The sequence below is a fragment of the Tachyglossus aculeatus genome, chromosome 19, assembly GCF_015852505.1.
Source record: "Tachyglossus aculeatus isolate mTacAcu1 chromosome 19, mTacAcu1.pri, whole genome shotgun sequence".
Lineage (NCBI taxonomy): Eukaryota > Metazoa > Chordata > Mammalia > Monotremata > Tachyglossidae > Tachyglossus > Tachyglossus aculeatus.
The window spans coordinates 17,980,975-17,998,727 of record NC_052084.1 but is presented as its reverse complement, the minus strand read 5'-3'; the positions used below and the strand labels follow the sequence as shown (position 1 = coordinate 17,998,727).

At 44.8% G+C, this 17,753-nt stretch overlaps 1 protein-coding gene across 1 annotated transcript in view; it reads left to right on the top strand.

Moving 5' to 3' along the window:
- Nucleotides 1–17,753, top strand: part of KIF6 (kinesin family member 6) — an 82,929-nt gene that overhangs the window by 40,788 nt on the left and 24,388 nt on the right. The window contains exon 4 of the mRNA XM_038761192.1: nt 8,949–8,999. Coding sequence (XP_038617120.1) covers nt 8,949–8,999 — 51 coding nt within the window. The remainder of the gene's footprint in view (nt 1–8,948; nt 9,000–17,753) is intronic.

Below are 17,753 nucleotides of genomic sequence, written 5' to 3'. Positions count from 1 at the left end.
AGCACTTAGCGCCTTTGTGTAATGTAGCATCTAAACAGTTCCATGTTTCCTAGAATTCATGACAGGGACTTTCCACAGGGAAAAGAACTGCCATTGATCTGCCAAACTCCCTTGGTCAGGAAGGCTGGAAAGAGGGAGGAATCTTTCAGTCATCCGGAAAACCCCTGGGTCATTCGCAGGCGAGGGTCAGTGCGATTGAAATGACTTTCTATTCAGTTTAAGAATATTTTGCTTATCACAAATAGAAAGGGACCAGAATTTGTCTAAACCAGCAGGCAAACATTCCTGGGATAGAATAGTAATAATGATAATAACCGTGGTATTTGTTAAGCACTTACTAGGTGCCAAGCACTGTTGATAATGGGGATGATAGCAACAATAATAATAACGGTGATATTTGTTAAGTGCTATGTGCCAAGCACTGGGGTTGAAGATAGCAAATCAGACAGTCTAGAACTGATCAGATGCTTAGTCTAAGGGGGAGGAAGAACTGGTACTTTAAATCCCATTTTACAGAAGAGGAAACTAAAGCCCAGAGTAGTGATGTGACTTGTCCAAGGTCACACAGCAGCCCCATGGAGCCCTCTCTCTCCTTAATAATGATAATAATGATTGTGGTATTTATTAAGCGCTTACTATGCCCAGGTACTGTACTAAGCCCTGGGGTAGAGACAAGGTAATTGGGCAGGACACAGTCCCTGTCCCACATAGAACAGGGACTTTCTTCTCCTTGCTCCGGTTATCACCACAGCCATCTTGGACAAAAGCAGACAAAAGCATCCACCTTCCGGTGCAGTACTAAAGAAAAGCAAGCAGGATGGGATGCAGGTATTAAGTTCCAATTGGAATTTGTTTGCCCGGAGGGGTGTGACAGGATTGGATCTCTCACACCTCCAGCCTTCTCACCAGCCTCCCTGAGAGCAAAAAGTAAAAATGTGTTTGCCTCTTTGCCCTCAGCGATCCCTTGGCTGTTGGACAGACAGAAGCCGTCCTGCTGCTGGTGTTGCCAATCTGGAAACATGTTGCTCTTTCCTCCCCTGCAAAAGCAAACACCCGCACAGGCTTCTAAATGATCCATCCCCTTATCATTCCCTGCTGCTTGTTATCTCCAGGGGCTAAGTAGCTCCCAAGCTGGGATAAAAATAAACAAACTGAGGGAGAAAGCTGCTTTTCTCGACCAGTGACCAGGGTGCAGAATGAAGACACTCTCACTGACACGGTCACTTTTCCCCCGGCTACAGAAGGGGGATGGCGGATTTCTGAACGACGGGTGGTTTTGCAGCCTGCGCTCTTCCCCTCAATCCTTACCCGGCTGATGCTAGAGGACAGACTTCCTGTTGGGGAATCGGATGTAGGATCTTCTTCCCACTTTGTCACTCCTGACTCAGTCAAGGGTCATTCCAAGAGAAATACTCCTCTCGCAGAAAGCAAGCCGGTAGACAGAAGTACAGATTGTTTCCTGGACACTATTTCTCCATGTGACCTGAGGCCAGAAAACTGAGGTCTCCTAATCCCACAGGCCCTTTTTGTAATAAACCAGGTGTGTTTGGAAGGCTCCCTCCAGCTGGAGCCATTTTGAGTCGAAGTCTTTCAGGTTGGCGAATAATCTGCGGATTCTTCTTGTTAATTCCCTGGCCCGCTCCTTTGGCTTTGTGAAGCTGAAAAAATATAGATCGGATGTGTTTGTATTGGCCAGCACACCACGTGGCCAACGTGACTGGAGATCGTCTGAAGTCTGTCTGTAAAATGTTACGTTTTGGTGTTCTTAGGAAAAGGGGAAGAAAGAACCAGGAAAGCAGCTGAATTTCAACAGATTCAATTCCCCCAGCGGCTTGTCAGCTGGAACCGGTGTGGATCGTCAGTCTGTCCTAGCCGGCTCTGCCATTTTTCAGTCAGCCGACCTGTTTCTCCCTGATCCCTGCTTGACGCTGTTCTTGTTGTCCATCAACTTTTAGGGCCACGGCTCTAAAAGTTTATTCTTCCAAACCACGCCTCAGCTCACCTGGAATGGAAAGAAAATGTCTTCCAACCTCTGCTGAAGTCAGGATTGTCCTAACTCTTCACTCCGGAGAGACTACTCTTTGTCCTCTCTGTCTCAGTTTTCCATTGCAGGAGCCATTTCCTGGAGTTTCTGTTGCAAGAGAGGAATCAGTTATTTCCTCTATCCCAAATCTATTTTAATGTCTGGCTCCCGGTGTAGACTGTAAGCTCCTTGTGGACAGAGATTGGGCCTACCAACTCCATTGTACTATTTTTGCCAAGTGCTCATTACTCTTCCTACCTTCATGGCTTAGTGGATGGAGCCCAAGCCTGGGAGTCAGAAGGTCATGGGTTCTAATCCCAGCTCCACCATTTGTCTGCTGGGTGATCTTGGGCAAGTCACTTCACTTCTCTGTGTTAGTTACTTCATCTGTAAAATGGGGATCGAAACTTTGAGCCCCAAGTGGAACAGGGACTGTGTCCAACCCAATTTGCCTGTAACCACCCCAGCACTTAGTACAGTGCCTGGCACATAGTAAGCGCTTAGCAAATACCAAAATTATTATTATTATACAGATCACATGTCTTCCAAAAGTTCTTCCCCAATTAAGCTTTCTGTTCCACAGTTCCCACTCCCTTCTGCGACATTCAGTCAATCATATTTATTGAGCGCCTACTGTGTACAAAGCAACCAAGTATTTGGATTTTTACCCTGGGGAACATCAACTATCTCACCCCACCTCAGCCCCACACTTGCACATATCTACAAATTATTTATTTCTATTCATGTCTGTCCCTCTAATCTAGACTGTAAACTCTCGGTGGTCAGGGATTGTGACTACCAACCAGGCTCTTAGTACCATGTTCTGCACACAGTAAGCACTCAGTAAATACAATTAATGATGATATTGATTTCAAGGCTCTCCAGTTAGTCATATTTATTGAACACTTACTTTGTGGAGAGCATGGTACTAAGTGCTTGGGAGAGTATAATCCAACAATAAGCTGAGGCATTCCCTGCATGTGACGAGCTTATAGTCTAGAGGGGGAGACAGACATTAATATAAATAAATAAATTACACCTACGGTACTTATCTTACAGTTGGCTCTCTTTGCCTGCTACCCCCACTAGCTCACTCTCTTCATTCACAAAGCGGACAAGTGGAGGAGAAGGGATTAGAACCCATGACCTTTTAACTCCCAGGCTAGTTCTCTATTCACTAGGCCACTGGTGATGTGCATTGCAAGTCAGGCTAAGCCAGAATTCCGACGCATTCGGAAACAAGCAGCTTAGAGAGGCAACATTCACTTATAAATCACCAGTCAGTAAAGTTAGTCTGCCTCTAGATCGTAAACTTGTTGAGGGCAGGGAATGTGTCTGTTATATTGTACTTTCCCAAGTGCTTGTTGCAGTGCTCTGCACACAGTAAGCACTCAATAAATACAATGGACCGGCTGATCTGCCTGGAAGATATTGCCCAAAGCTCATTCTGTATAGAGCTCTGAAGTCTGCAGTACCTCACCCTGAATGTCATGGTCAAATTTTCTAGGTTTCATAATAATAATAATAATAATGGTATTTGTTAAGCACTTACTAGGTGCACAGCACTGTTCTAAGCGCTGGGCACTGTTCTAAGAGCCAGATGCCTGGCCACCGCGGGACAGTGGACCAGAAAACTCTGCCGAGTGGAGACATGAATTTCTGGGCAAGGAGCTCTGGCCGGTGGGAAGACATTTCAGGCATTTGGGAAGATGCCTTTTCAAGTGGGGCCACCAGAACCTGAAGGCCAAAGAAGAGTTCCAATGCCAGAGTGGCTTCACAACAGCTGTTTTCAGGACTCCACTGCCATCATTTGATGAGGCGAGGCCTGAATTAATCAGTTAAAAACCTACAACCTGAGAACAATGGCCAGTTACCAGGGTAATCATGAAAGACGCATTTTTTTCCCCCTCCGTTGCATTCTTCCTTTCCCTCTTCATCCCAATTTGTCCTCTATGACTTTACCTCCTGTCTCCAGCTTGGAGTTTTTTTGGTGACTGTTTCATCTCTTTTCCATACCTCAGGATGGGGTATGTATGTGTCCAGAAGCCCACGCCAAAACCAACAGATTTATCACAGAGCTAATGACAGTCAGCCGCAAGCTGGGTGAATTCTTAAATTCCCTTAAACCTCTTTTTTAGCCAAAACCTGCAGAGTTGTAGCATTTAACATTTTATTGAGACTGTTATCTCCAAATGAAGAATGATTTTACTGGAAAAAAAAAATGATTTGGTATCAGCCATGGGGCTATTTATAGAAGGTTGTCTGGTCAGGTTTCAGAGAACATAATTAACCACGTAAAAAGAGACGCTAGCTAAGCCTTGCATTCCATCTTTATTAACCTCGCTGAAAACTACCTTGCCTACATGTTACGTGCCGGGGACTGAGAGACATGTTTCTGAATGAGCATGGGATAGTTAGTTGTTCTTAGAGTAAATATTTGTGTTTGTGAAGTTTACAGAACTGGCAGTACCCAAAATTCAATTCTATGTATTTATAAAGCTATCTCTTTTCGGGTCAAGGACCAGAAAGTTCTGCTAACCCTCTACAGAATTAACTTGAAAGACTTCCATGGAAGCCATTCTGCAAAAAGTCCCCATTTCACCTCCTCCTCCCTCCCACCCGCGGACTCTAACTCTGTCTAGGAAGGGAAAAGTGCTTGCGTTTAATAAAAAGGGAAGACATGTGCCAGAACCCTTTGGCTAGTTTTCGAGGTCACCCTTCATGCCAAGTCCATAACTTGAACTCCTGTGTTACGGGTTTACATCCATTGCTCCTCTGTCCCCCCAAAAGTCTTCTTACTTTACCCCTCAATCAATCAATCAGTTATTGGTATTTATCAGATACTTACTGTGTGAAGAGAGAGCTGTACTGAACAGTTGGGAAAGGACAGTACAACCAATTTGGGAGACATGTTCCCTGCTCCCTGAAGGGAGACAGATATTAAAATAAATTAGAGATGTGTACGTAAGCGCTATGGGGCTGAGGGTTGAGTGAATATCAAGTGCTTAAAGGATACAGATCTAAGTGCTACGGTGAATCAGAAAGGAGAGGGAGAGAGGGGAATGAGGGGTTAGACGGAAGAGGCCTCTCGGAGGAGATCTGATGCAGGAGAGGAATTACACCCGAAGACTACCTAGCGGGGTGGTGTCATGACTTAGTGGTTTGGTGGATGACGGGAAGACCAAGGAATCACATTGCTGCTGCTACTTCAGGCTTATAATTGGTTCACCAGGGTTTGGGCCTTGTGCTAGGAAGTATCAAAGTGCCTGCTGATTGTTCTACAGCCTGCTAAACGTTACATAATCAATTCACCTTTCTAGTCAAGGCAATAATAATAATAACTGGGGTATTTATTAAGCACTTCCTAGGTGCCAAGCACTGTACTAAGAGCTGAGGTAGCTGTAAGATAATCAGGTCCCATACTGGGCTCAGTCTAAATAGGAAGGAAAACAGGTATTGGAATCACCATTTTGCAGGTGGGGGAACTGAGGCACAGAGAAGTTAAGTGACTTGTGTGGAATACAGGTGTGGAGTATTCCACACACTGTTATGTTGCCAACTTGTACTTCCCTAGCGCTTAGTACAGTGCTCTGCACACAGTAAGTGCTCAATAAATACAACTGAATGAATGAATGAATGTAGGGAAACTGATGTCTGACATTTTTTTTTAATGATATGAGTCTAGCACTCTTCTAAGCACTGGGGTAGATACAAGTTAATCAGGCCAGATACAGTCCCTGTCCCACATGGGGCTCACAGTCTAAGAAGGAGGAAGAACAGGCATTGAATCCCCATTTTGCTATTGATGAAACTGAGGGTCAGAGAAGTCCGGTGACTTGCCCAAGGTCACACAGCAGGCAAGTGACAGAGCCAGGATTAGAACCCAGGTCCTTCGACTGTGAGCCCACTGTTGAGTAGGGACTGTCTCTATATGTTACCAACTTGTACTTCCCAAGTGCTTAGTACAGTGCTCTGCACACAGTAAGCGCTCAATAAATACAATTGATTGATTGATTGATTGATTTGGCTTTCAGGCCCATGTTTTATCCACTAGGCTGCACGGCTTCCCATCCCTAGATGTATTATCCTTCCAAAAGTACTTTAACCTTCTGATAATCTTCAGGCATCCTATTTGGACAAAACTTTGAGGTGGACAATTAGCACAGCGTTTTGACCCTTCAGTCCAAAATATGTCCTTAAGGCCATGCTTTCGCTTGTCTCCATGCAAGGAAACTCATTATTCACCTCAAGTCCTCCCTATCCTTCTCTCAGATCCCGACCATCACAAAATCTTGCCACTTCTTCCACCAATCAATCAATGGTACTTATGGAGTACTTTCTGTGTGCAGAGTCCTGTTCTAAGCATTTAGGACTGTACTAAATGCTTCTGAAGTGAAAAGTATCACCTAGATTTTTTTCCCTTGGCAAATCCCTCACCCCCATCTCTACTTAACTCCTTGCTGGGCTCTCACAACGTCTTCATTTCCCAACCTTCTCCCCCTACAGTCTCCACTTCCCTGTAATCCAATTCTTCATGCTGCCATAAAGTCATCTGTTCTCTCCTGTCAGTGATTAATTCTACCAAGGGCAAGGATAGCTTTGAAGACTATTTTCCTGTAAAAACATCTGGATTTGGCCAAATGCTCAGGAGAATAACTGAAAGTTAAGCCCCAGGGATTGAATTGGGCCAATAAGATTAATAGATAAGGAGATATGCCTCCCTGAGTTCTACTCAGGGACCTCTGACACTCAGGAGAACTCTTGAATGCATCCCCAAAATACCAGGCCCACACGGTATCATGAAGCAAATCTGACTCTTTGGACAGCGATCCTCACGTTTGGCCAATTCCCCGAAGGTCTGCGGTTTTGAGAGGCAGCTTTACAAAGCCAGTATTCCCTTTTTCAAATGTACTAGGGCTCGATTTCAGCATTTGCTAGTGAAGGGGGCCGGGGCTAGGGGAGAAAGCAAAATGGATCAGGGTCTTGCCTGGGGGTTTTTTGTAAGGATTTGCTGAGAAGCAGTAGAAAATCTGCCAGCACAAAGAACACAGATCTCCTAAATTGGGTGAGACCCCTACTGCCTCCCCAAAGACAACCCATTTAGCCTTAATTTTATGGGAGCTAGCCGGCTCCTGAGCAAGTGAGATTTGACTCAGACTACCCTCCCAGTTACCTGGCCAAACTGTCATTTGTCCCGAAGGCCCCCATTGAACAAAATTTCATGGTCAATTTGCTCATTTTCAAACATAGTGCCATGACACACTCTCTCTCCTTTTCTCTCTCTCTCTCTCTCTCTCTCTCTCTCTCTCTTTCCTCTCATTATCAATCAACCAATCAATCATATTTATTGAGCACTTACTGTGAGCCAAGCACCGTACTAACTGAGAGTTGGTAGACATCTTCCCTGTCTACAAGGAGCTTATACTGATAAGAGCATGACCCCTATATGGGACAGGGACTTTGTCCAACCTCATTACCTTGTATCTTCCCCATTGCTTAAAACGGTGCCTGACACAAAGTAAGCGCGAACAAATACCATAATTATTATTCCTCCTGGGTCACCTTGGGCAAGTCACTTAATTCTCTGGCCCTCAGTTCCCTCATTTACAAAATGGGGCTTCAATACCTTTTCTCCCTCCTACTTAGACTGTAAGCCCCATGTGGGACCTGATTGCTTTGTATCTACTCCAGTGCACTGTTCATTCATTCAATCATATTTATTGAGCACTTACTGCGTGCAGAGCACCGTACTAAGCGCTTGGGAAGTACAAGTTGGCAACATTAAGAGACGGTCCCTACCCAACAACGGGCTCACAGTCTAGAAGGGGAAGACAGACAACAAAACAAAACATATGGGCAGGTATCAAGTCATAGTGCAGACTATAGTGCATAGTGCAGAGCTTCGCACATAGCAAGCAGTTAACAAATACCACAATTATTATTACTATTATTATTATTATTATTACCATCTGGCAGGGAGAGCATACATTTATTCTTTCGTTTTAGGTAATTGATAGATTTCTTTAAGGCCCACCTAGTCTTCTACCTGAATCCATACCCCCTACACTCTTAGGTACTTCACCTTACAACCCCCCATAACACTTATGTAATAATAATAATAATAATAATAATAATAATAATAATAATAATAATAATAACTGTGGTATTTGTTAAGCACTTACTAAGTGCCAAGGACTGTACTCAGCTCTGAATAGTACAGGCTAATCAACTCAGACACAGTCCCTGACTCACATGGGATCCGCAGTCTACAAGGGAGGGAAAACAAGTATTTAATCTATATTTCCCAGATGAGGAAACTGAGGCATTGAGAAGTGAAGTGACCTGACCAAAGTCCCACAGCAGGTTAGGCAGTTACAAATTACTTATAGAGGATGGGAGCAGTTGACAAATAGTGGGTGTGTGTCTCTAGTTCTTTGGTAGTTAAGGCATCATGGGAAAGCATGCTGCTCCAATAATAGATTTTAGTGATGCCCTTCAGGTCAAAATTGTCCATGAAAATTCTGAACTGATCCTGCAAAGTGATTCTCCAGCAAAATCCTCTCGCATACCAATCAATCGAATTTATTGATTAAGTACTTAATGTGTGCAGAGCTAAGCGGTTGGAGTACAATACAGCAGAATTAGCAGGCACGTTCCCTGCCCATAACGACCTTCAGTCTAGAGGGGAAGACAGACATTAATATAAATGTAAGCTCATTAGGGGCAAAGAATCCATCACTAAATCTGTTGTACTCTCCCAAGCTCTTAGTACGGTGTTCTGCATATAGACAATGCTCAGTAAATACCATTGATTGATTATTGATTGGGAAATAAATAAATTACCAAAAGTGCTTTGAGGCTGAGGGTGGAGTCTCTCCATTTATTGCGCATCTAATTAATTATTTGCATCTTGTGTTCTTGACAGGCCACCTGAAAGGAGAAATTACTCAGAGGCAGATGCAAAGAGCAGCATTCGGTGAGCACAGACCGACCATCTATTAATGAGGAATGTCAAATTCAGTAAGGCAGGGAAGCGGTCTTCTGGTTTTTACGAGGTCTTACTTTCCTGTACTCTCCCAAGCCCCTAGAACAGTGCTCTGCACAGAGTAACTGCTCAATAAATACTATCGATTGATTTGAAGAGGCTGTACTGAAAACTAGCTTTAAATGGCCACTGAACTTTAAGTGAATTGAAGAGATTAGCTGAATGTTTATCACCTTCTCCTCTTGGAAAATGCCCCAAGAATTGAAAGTTGGGATTGTAATACATGGTCTCCAGGAAAGTGGGAAAATCACCCATGACCCGGTTGAAAATTGCAAGCAAGAGTTTGGGGCCCTTCCTTGTTTTCTCGTGATAAAAAACCATTCAGGAATGCAGTGAGCCAGGGGAAGTCAAAGCCATTCTCACCAGATCTACGCCAGTGCTTAATACAGTGCCTAGAACATAGTAAGTGCTTTACAAGCACCACTAAAAAAAACCAAAACAACCCAGAAGCCACTGTTACACTTCACTACTGGGGTCAGTGGTTTTCCTGAAGGGTTTCTCTTAGGGGTCACAGGTCAGGTCAAGGGGGTTTTCAGTTCTGAGCAGTTAGTTTTCAAATTGGTCCATGTACCAATTAATGGCTGTCTCCCCTTCTAGACTTAAGCTTGTTCTGAGTTGGGAACTTTTCTGCCAACTCTGTTGCATTTTTCTCTCCCTAGCACTTAGCACAGTGCTCTGCAAATAGCAAGCAATAAATACCACTGATGATGATGATGATGATGATGAATCAATCAGTGGTGCACATTGAACACTTACTGTGTGCAGAACACGGTACTAATTGCTCGGGACAAGAATCAGTCAGTGGCATTTAGTCAGTCCGTTGGTCAGTCATATTTATTGAGCACTTACTGAGTGCAGAGCACTGTACTAAGTGCTTGGGAAAGTACAGTATAACAGAGTTAGTAATGATGGCATTTATTAAGTGCTTACTATGTGCAAAGCACTGTTCTAAGCACTGGGGAGGTTACAAGGTGATCAGATTGTCCCACGAGGGGGCTCATAGTCTTAATCCCCATTTTACAGATGAGGTAACTGAGGCCCAGTGAAGTGACTTGCCGAAGGTCACACAGCTAACAATTGGCGGAGCTGGAATTTGAACCCATGACCTCTGACTCTGCAGCCCGGGCTCTTTCCACTGAGCCACACTGCTACATTCCCTGCCTATGACAAGTTTACAGACTAGAGGGGGATGATGAGGATGATGATGGTTTCCCCAGCAAGAACCCCAATTTTCTCCAGTCCAGGGAATGGTCGGTAGAAGGAGACAGACACAGGCAGGATTTGGAAGTTGCTCTAAGATGAGCTCTGTCATGGCCATGCAAGGTCATTCTCTGGGCAGCGAGTCAAAGAAAGAAGAACCACGTGATTTCCAGTTCTGCATCTCAGGGTCTGAGTTCTCTCTTTGGGGAACATCTGGCCTTGTCTCGGACATTTAATGAGTCTATATTGTATATAGAAAACGAGGTGGAAAACACAGTTGGAAATAACGATTTAAGTGTTTTTCATTAAACCAAAGGTAAGAATGGAGTTTTCCCCCGGTTGCAGGCAAGCTGGAGTGAGCCTGCCTCAGTGAGCCAGAAACAGACCCTGTAAATGCTCAGTGCCCTGGGAACGGTGTGTTTTCAATCACCAACTCCAGACCACACAAAATATTTTCCAGACTCACACTGCCCCGTTAACATTGGCATCCTGAAGCAGTCTCTGGGCTGGCATATCGTTTATTTCGTAGAGTGGGACTCAAAATGCCTTTACTTCATCCCGCTGAGGAGGTGTCTTCCAAACTGTCAGAAAGTCAGCCAAGAACGGTGGGGACCATCGGGGCAGGGAACGTATCTGTTCTATTATTCTGTTGTCCTCTCCCAAGCGCTTAGTACAGCGCTCTGCACCCAGTAAGCACTCAATAAATATGATGGACTGACTGACTGGCTGACCCAGAATTTGTCATGAAAGACTCAAAATACCCATGGCAGGAAACATTTCTACCAACTCTGTGGTACTCTCCCAAGCGTTTAATACAGGACTATGAACCCAGTAAGTGTGCAATAAATACCACTGATGATGACTGATGATGAAAATTTTGGGTTCCAAAGATCATTTAGAGCATCTTACCCTTTTTTTCCTAAAAAAGGCATCCTCTTCCAATTACAGAAGAACTATGACCACCTCCAACCACCTTACGGGGGTTAATCACTGTTAGGTCAATGAGTCATTCAATCAATCATATTTATTGACCATTTACTGTGTGCAGAGCATTGTTCTAAGCCCTTGGGAGAGTACAGTATAACAGAGTTGGTAGGCATGTTCTCTGCCCCAAACAAGCTTGCGATCTAAATTTAAACTGCCGCTGGGAGGGAGATTCAAAAGCAGAGCCAACAGAGCTTCCCAAGGAACCACATTTTAGATGTGGATTTCTCGGTGAAGGAAACTTTTCTCCTCAGCAGATTTTTTTCTAGAGGTTGCCTGCTTTAAATTCTGCATTTTAGAGAGCAGAAGGTCAGCTAAGGCCCTGTTAAAAAACATTGCTTTTAACCTGGGATCAGATCAGCAGATTCTGCTTCTGGAAAGTTCACAAAAGCCAGGTAATGAAAAGTCGGTTTCGCCCCTAGAAATGATCCATCAGTCAATCAATCAATCAAACGTATTTATTGAGCACTTACTGTGTTCAGAACACTGTACTAAACCCTTGATCAGGAGCTAAATATTGATCTCTTCTTTCTCCCTAGACTTTTTCTATTTTTCTTTCCCTTCTACATTTCTTGCCCCTTTTATTTCTCCTCCTTTCTCCTACCCTATTTTGGTAAAGAGTTCTTGTATTTTTTGTCTTCTTTTCCTTACCCCTTCTTTAGCTGTCTCTTTATTTCTGCTATTTCCCCGATATTCTTCTTCCTTCCCCTCTTTCACCTACTTTCCTCCACTTGTCAGCTGTGTGACTTTGGGCAAGTCACTTAACTTCTCTGGGCCTCAATTACCTCAGCTGTAAAATGGGGATTAAGACTGTGAGCCCCATGTGGGACAACCTGTTCACCTTGTAACCTCCCCAGCGCTTAGAACAGTGCTTTGCACATAGTAAGCGCTTATTAAATGCTATTATTATTATTACTTTTGCCTATATCTCCTCTTAGATGTGTGTTAGGGACAGACTGTGAGAAAGAAGGCAAGATCAAGAGAATGTAAGCTTGTCATGGGCAGGGAACATGTCTGCCAACTCAGTTCTATCAAACTCTTCCAAGCACTTAGTACAATATCCTGCACACATTAAGCGCTCGATAAATACAATTACTTGATTGATTGAAAGGAAGATGGAAGGTAAACTCTTCCTGGTTTTCAAGACCAGGTTGCCCCCTAATCCCCCAAACCTCAATTTATGATATTCCAAAAGATTGAGGAGACTAAGACTCTCCCTGATAAGGTATTGATGATAGAGGAAGTCAGACAGGCATCTGTGATAAAGAGAACAATCTAGATGCTGAATTGGGGGAAGGATGAAGGACTCAGTGTTCCACCATGGTTGGATTGATTTTTTTTAATGGTATTTGCTAAGCACTTATTATGTACCATGTACTGTACTAAGCGCTGGGGTAGATGTGCATTATTCACGTTGGACACAATCCCTGTCCCACATAGGGCTCAGTCTTGGCCCTCATTTTACAGATGAGGTAACTGAGGCACAGAGAAACAAAGCAACAAATCAGGCAAGTGGCAGATCCAGGTTTAGAAGCCAGATCCTTCTGACTCCCAGCCAGTGTTCTGTCTGGGATGAGTCTTGAACGAGTCATCTACACGCGCCGCCTCGAATTCCTCAACACCAACTCTCTCCTCGACCCCCTCCAGTCTGGCTTCCGTCCCCTACATTCCACGAAAACTGCCCTCTCAGAGGTCACCAATGACCTCCTGCTTGCCAAATCCAATGGCTCATATTCTATCCTAATCCTCCTCGACCTCTCAGCTGCCTTCGACACTGTGGACCACCCCCTTCTCCTCAACACGCTATCCAACCTTGGCTTCACAGACTCCGTCCTCTCCTGGTTCTCCTCTTATCTCTCTGGTCGTTCATTCTCAGTCTCCTCCCCCTCCCATCCCCTTACTGTGGGGGTTCCTCAAGGTTCAGTTATTGGTCCCCTTCTGTTCTCGATCTACACTCACTCCCTTGGTGACCTCATTTGCTCCCACGGGTTCAACTATCATCTCTACGCTGATGACACCCAGATCTACATCCCTGCCCCTGCTCTCTCCCCCTCCCTCCAGGCTCGCATCTCCTCCTGCCTTCAGGACATCTCCATCTGGATGTCTGCCCACCACCTAAAACTCAACATGTCCAAGACTGAACTCCTTGTCTTCCCTCCCAAACCCTGCCCTCTCCCTGACTTTCCCATCACTGTTGACAGCACTGCCATCCTTCCCGTCTCACAAGCCCGCAACCTTGGTGTCATCCTCGACTCCGCTCTCTCATTCACCCCTCACATCCAAGCCGTCACCAAAACCTGCCGGTCTTAGCTCTGCAACATTACCAAGATCCTCCCTTTCCTCTCCATCCAAACCGCTACCCTGCTCATTCAAGCTCTCATCCTATCCCATCTGGACTACTGTATCAGCCTCCTCTCCGATCTCCCATCCTCGTGTCTCTCCCACTTCAATCCATACTTCACGCCGCTGCCCGGATTGTCTTTGTCCAGAAACGCTCTGGGCATGTTACTCCCTTCCTCAGAAATCTCCAGTGGCTGCCAATCAATCTGTGCATCAGGCAGAAACTCCTCACCCTCGGCTTCAAGGCTGTCCATCACCTCGCCTCCTCCTACCTCACCTCCCTTCTCTCCTTCTCCAGCCCAGCCCGCACCCTCCACTCCTCTACCGCTAATCTCCTCCCCATGCCTCGTTCTTGCCTGTCCCACTGTTGACCCCCAGCCCACGTCATCCCCCTGGCTTGGAATGCCCTCCCTCCCAACATCTGCCAAGCTAGCTCTCTTCCTCCCTTCAAGGCCCTGCTGAGAGCTCACCTCCTCCAGGAGGCCTTCCCAGACTAAGCCCCCTCCTTCCTCTCCCCCTCGCCCCCCCTCTGCATCCCCCCCGTCTTACCTCCTTCCCTTCCCCACAGCACCTGTATATATGTTTGTACATATTTATTACTCTATTTATTGTACTTGTACATATCTATTCTATTTATTTTATTTTGTTAATATGTTTGGTTTTGTTCTCTGTCTCCCCCTTCTAGACTGTGATCCCACTGTTGGGTAGGGTCTGTCTCTATATGTTGCCAACTTGTACTTTCCAAGCGCTTAGTACTGTGCTCTGCACACAGTAAGCGCTCAATAAATACAATTGATTGATTGATTGATTGATTGTCCACTAGTCCATGCTAATGGCTTGCTATTCAAGGGTCAACTGCAATCTGCTCAGCAGTGTGCTTGCCAAACTTTGGACTGTAGCTTATAAGCCACCAAGATAGGGAATTCCCTTAAACTTCCTTATACTTGTTCGGAGGTCCTTTTGGGACCATACTGGAGGCTCAATTTGGGAATAAAGTGATCCTAAAATATCTACAGCCCCTGAAGGGGGAGAAGAAGTTCCTCTCTGTGTCATGCCAGCTCATGACCCATGATCTAGAAGAGGACAAAGAGATTGAGTCATGCATTCCAATTAATTCCACTTGTCTCCTCATTAGCAGGGAGAGTTAGTTTCAATCCTGGGGATTCTTCTGATGGCAACCACAAATATGGGCCCCCAGGCTAGCCTAGAATAGGTTATATGCCTCCAACATCCCCCCTTAGCACCTGGGTTCTAATCCTCTCTCTGCCATGTGTCTCCTATGTGACTTTGGACAAATCACTTAGCTTCTCTGTGTCTCAGTCGCCTCATCTATAAAATGAAGATTCAATCCTACTCCCTCCTATTTAAACTGTGAGCTTCATGTGGGACAAAGACTGTGTCCACCCTGAGTCACTTGTATCTACCCCAGCACTTAGAACTGTGCTGGCTGCATAGTCAGCTCTTAAGTATTATTATTATTATTATTATTAGCATCATTATCATTAGGTAGTATAATGCCGGACAGGTAAGGAGATCCCTGGATTATGGTACATCAACATTTTTCTTGGGGAAATCACTGCAAAGGAAGGAGAATTGAATTGTATTAAATTGTATTTTTCAGTAAGAGTCAGTTTGACCGACTTGTAGTACAGAAAGGAAAAAACCTGGACTGTCGTCGACCACTTCAGGCTCTAATTTTAAGAAAATGCTTTGGAATGAGGTATAGGAAAGCATCATGACTAGGAGAGTGCAATGTAGCTTTTCTTCCTATCTAGGATCACAATTGTAATACCGTTTATGCTATTTGCCAAATAATTTAGAAGCAAATACTCAGGCAATCTCAATTCTTATGCCAGATATTCACTGTGGACAGGGAACATGTCCACCAACTCTTAGTATGGTGCTCTACCCATAGTAAGCACTCAGTAAATACCACTCAGGATGATGGTATTCAGATTTCTCCATGTGATAATGCAGCTATATCCTCTATCCCAAACCTTCTGAAACAGCAGGCACAAGTGCTTTCGATCACAAAATAGTGGGCAACAAGCTCAGTCAAATCCTGAATTCTCTGGCCAGTACTGAGGCTGTTCACAGAGAGAACTGGCTTTATTCAGAAATAAGAATGATCTGGCTTAGTCTCCTCACTTCTGAGTAAAGGAGTGGTTACTGTGCATGCTATTTACAAGCCCCAAGAGAAACAGCGGTACGCTGATTCCATGTACAGAAGTCAAAATATTACTATTGGCCCCAGGGTCTGCTGTGAAGCCAAACTTCTGCCCCAGATCCTAATGGATGAGGAGGGCTTAGGTATGTGATCCCCAGAAGGTCATGGGTTCTAATCTCATCCTCCCCTCCGCATTGCCCCGACTCTCTCCCTATGCTCTATCCCCCCCTCCCCGCCCCACAGCACTTGTGTATATATGTACATATCTATAATTCTATTTATTTCTATTGATGCCTGTTTACTTATTTTGATATCTGCCTCCCGCCTTCTAGACTGTAAGCCTGCTGTGGGCAGGGATTGTCTCTATTGCTGAATTGTACTTTTCAAGCACGTGGTACAATGCTCTGCACACAGTAAATGCTCAATAAATATGATTGAATGAATGAATGAATGCTTGTATCTACCCCGGTGCTTAGTACAGTGCCTGGCACATAATAAGCCCTTAACCAATGCCATAAATATTATTACTATTATTCAGCACTGATCAATGGTCTAAATTAATCACCGTTGTCATCATCATCGTGGTATTGGCTAAGGACTTGCTATGCGCCAGGCACTGTACTAAGCACTGGGATAGACACACTGCCATCCAGTGCTTAGAACAGTGCTTTGCACATAGTAAGCGCTTAACAAATGCCATCATTATTATTATTATTATCAGGTCCCACATGGGACTCATATTGTAAGTAGAAAGGAGAACAGGTATTGAATGAGAAGCATGAGAAGCAGCGTGGCTCAGTGGAAAGAGCCTGGGCTTTGAAGTCAGAGGCCATGGGTTCGTATCCCGACTTTGCCACTTGTCAGCTGTGTGACTTTGGGCAAGTCACTTCACTTCTCTGGGCCTCAGTTACCTCATCTGGAAAATGGGGATTGAGACTGTGAGCCCCCCGTGGGACAAACCTCATCACCTTGTAACCTCTCCAGTGCTTAGAACAGTGCTTTGCACACAGTAAGCGCTTAATAAATGCCATCATTATTATTAATCCCCATTTTATAAATGAGGGAACTGAGGCCTAGAGAAGGTAAGTGATTTGCCTGAGGGCACACAGCAGGCAAGTGACAGAGGTAGGATTAGAACTCAGGTCCTCCGGCTCAAAGGCCTGGGCTCTTTCCATGCCGCTTATGAATCCACCCAGAAGTGGCATCCGTTTCTCAGCCCTGAGTGAGGCAGGATCCACAGAATGGTCTCCTGTGCACACATTAGCAATAACCTCAGGCAGCAGGGCTTTCATGAGGCGTTCGTTCTCTCTCTCTCTCTTTCTCTCTCTCTCTCTCTCTCTCTCTATCTATCTATCTATCTATCTATCATAATAATAATAATGATGGCATTTATTAAGCGCTTACTACGTGCAAAGCACTGTTCTAAGCGCTGGGGAGGTTACAAGGTGAGCAGGCTGTCCCACTGGCGGCTCACAGTCTTCATCCCCATTTTACAGATGAGGTAACTGAGGCCCAGAGAAGTGAAATGACTTGCCCAAAGTCACACAGCTGACAATTGGCGGAGCCGGGGTTTGAACTCATGACCTCTGACTCCAAAGCCCGGGCTCTTTTCCACTGAGCCACGCTGCTTCTCTGGTCCCACAGAGAATGATCTTCTCTGGTCCATAGGTAGATCTATGTATATCTATCTATCTATCTATCTATCTATCTATCTATCTATCTATCTATCTATCTATATCTATCTATCTATCCATCTCTATCTATCTATCTATCTATCTATATCTATCTATCTATCTATCTCTATCTATCTATCTATCTATCTATCTATCACTCTCCCTTCCCTCCCTCCTCTCTCTTCTTTCTCCTCTCTCTCTCCTTTCTCCTCTCTCTGCCCTCCTCTCCTTTCTCCTCTCTTCTTTCTCTCTCCTTCCCTCTTTCTCTATTTCTCTCATTCTCCCTCCCTCCCTCTTTTTCTATTTCTCTCATTCTCCCTC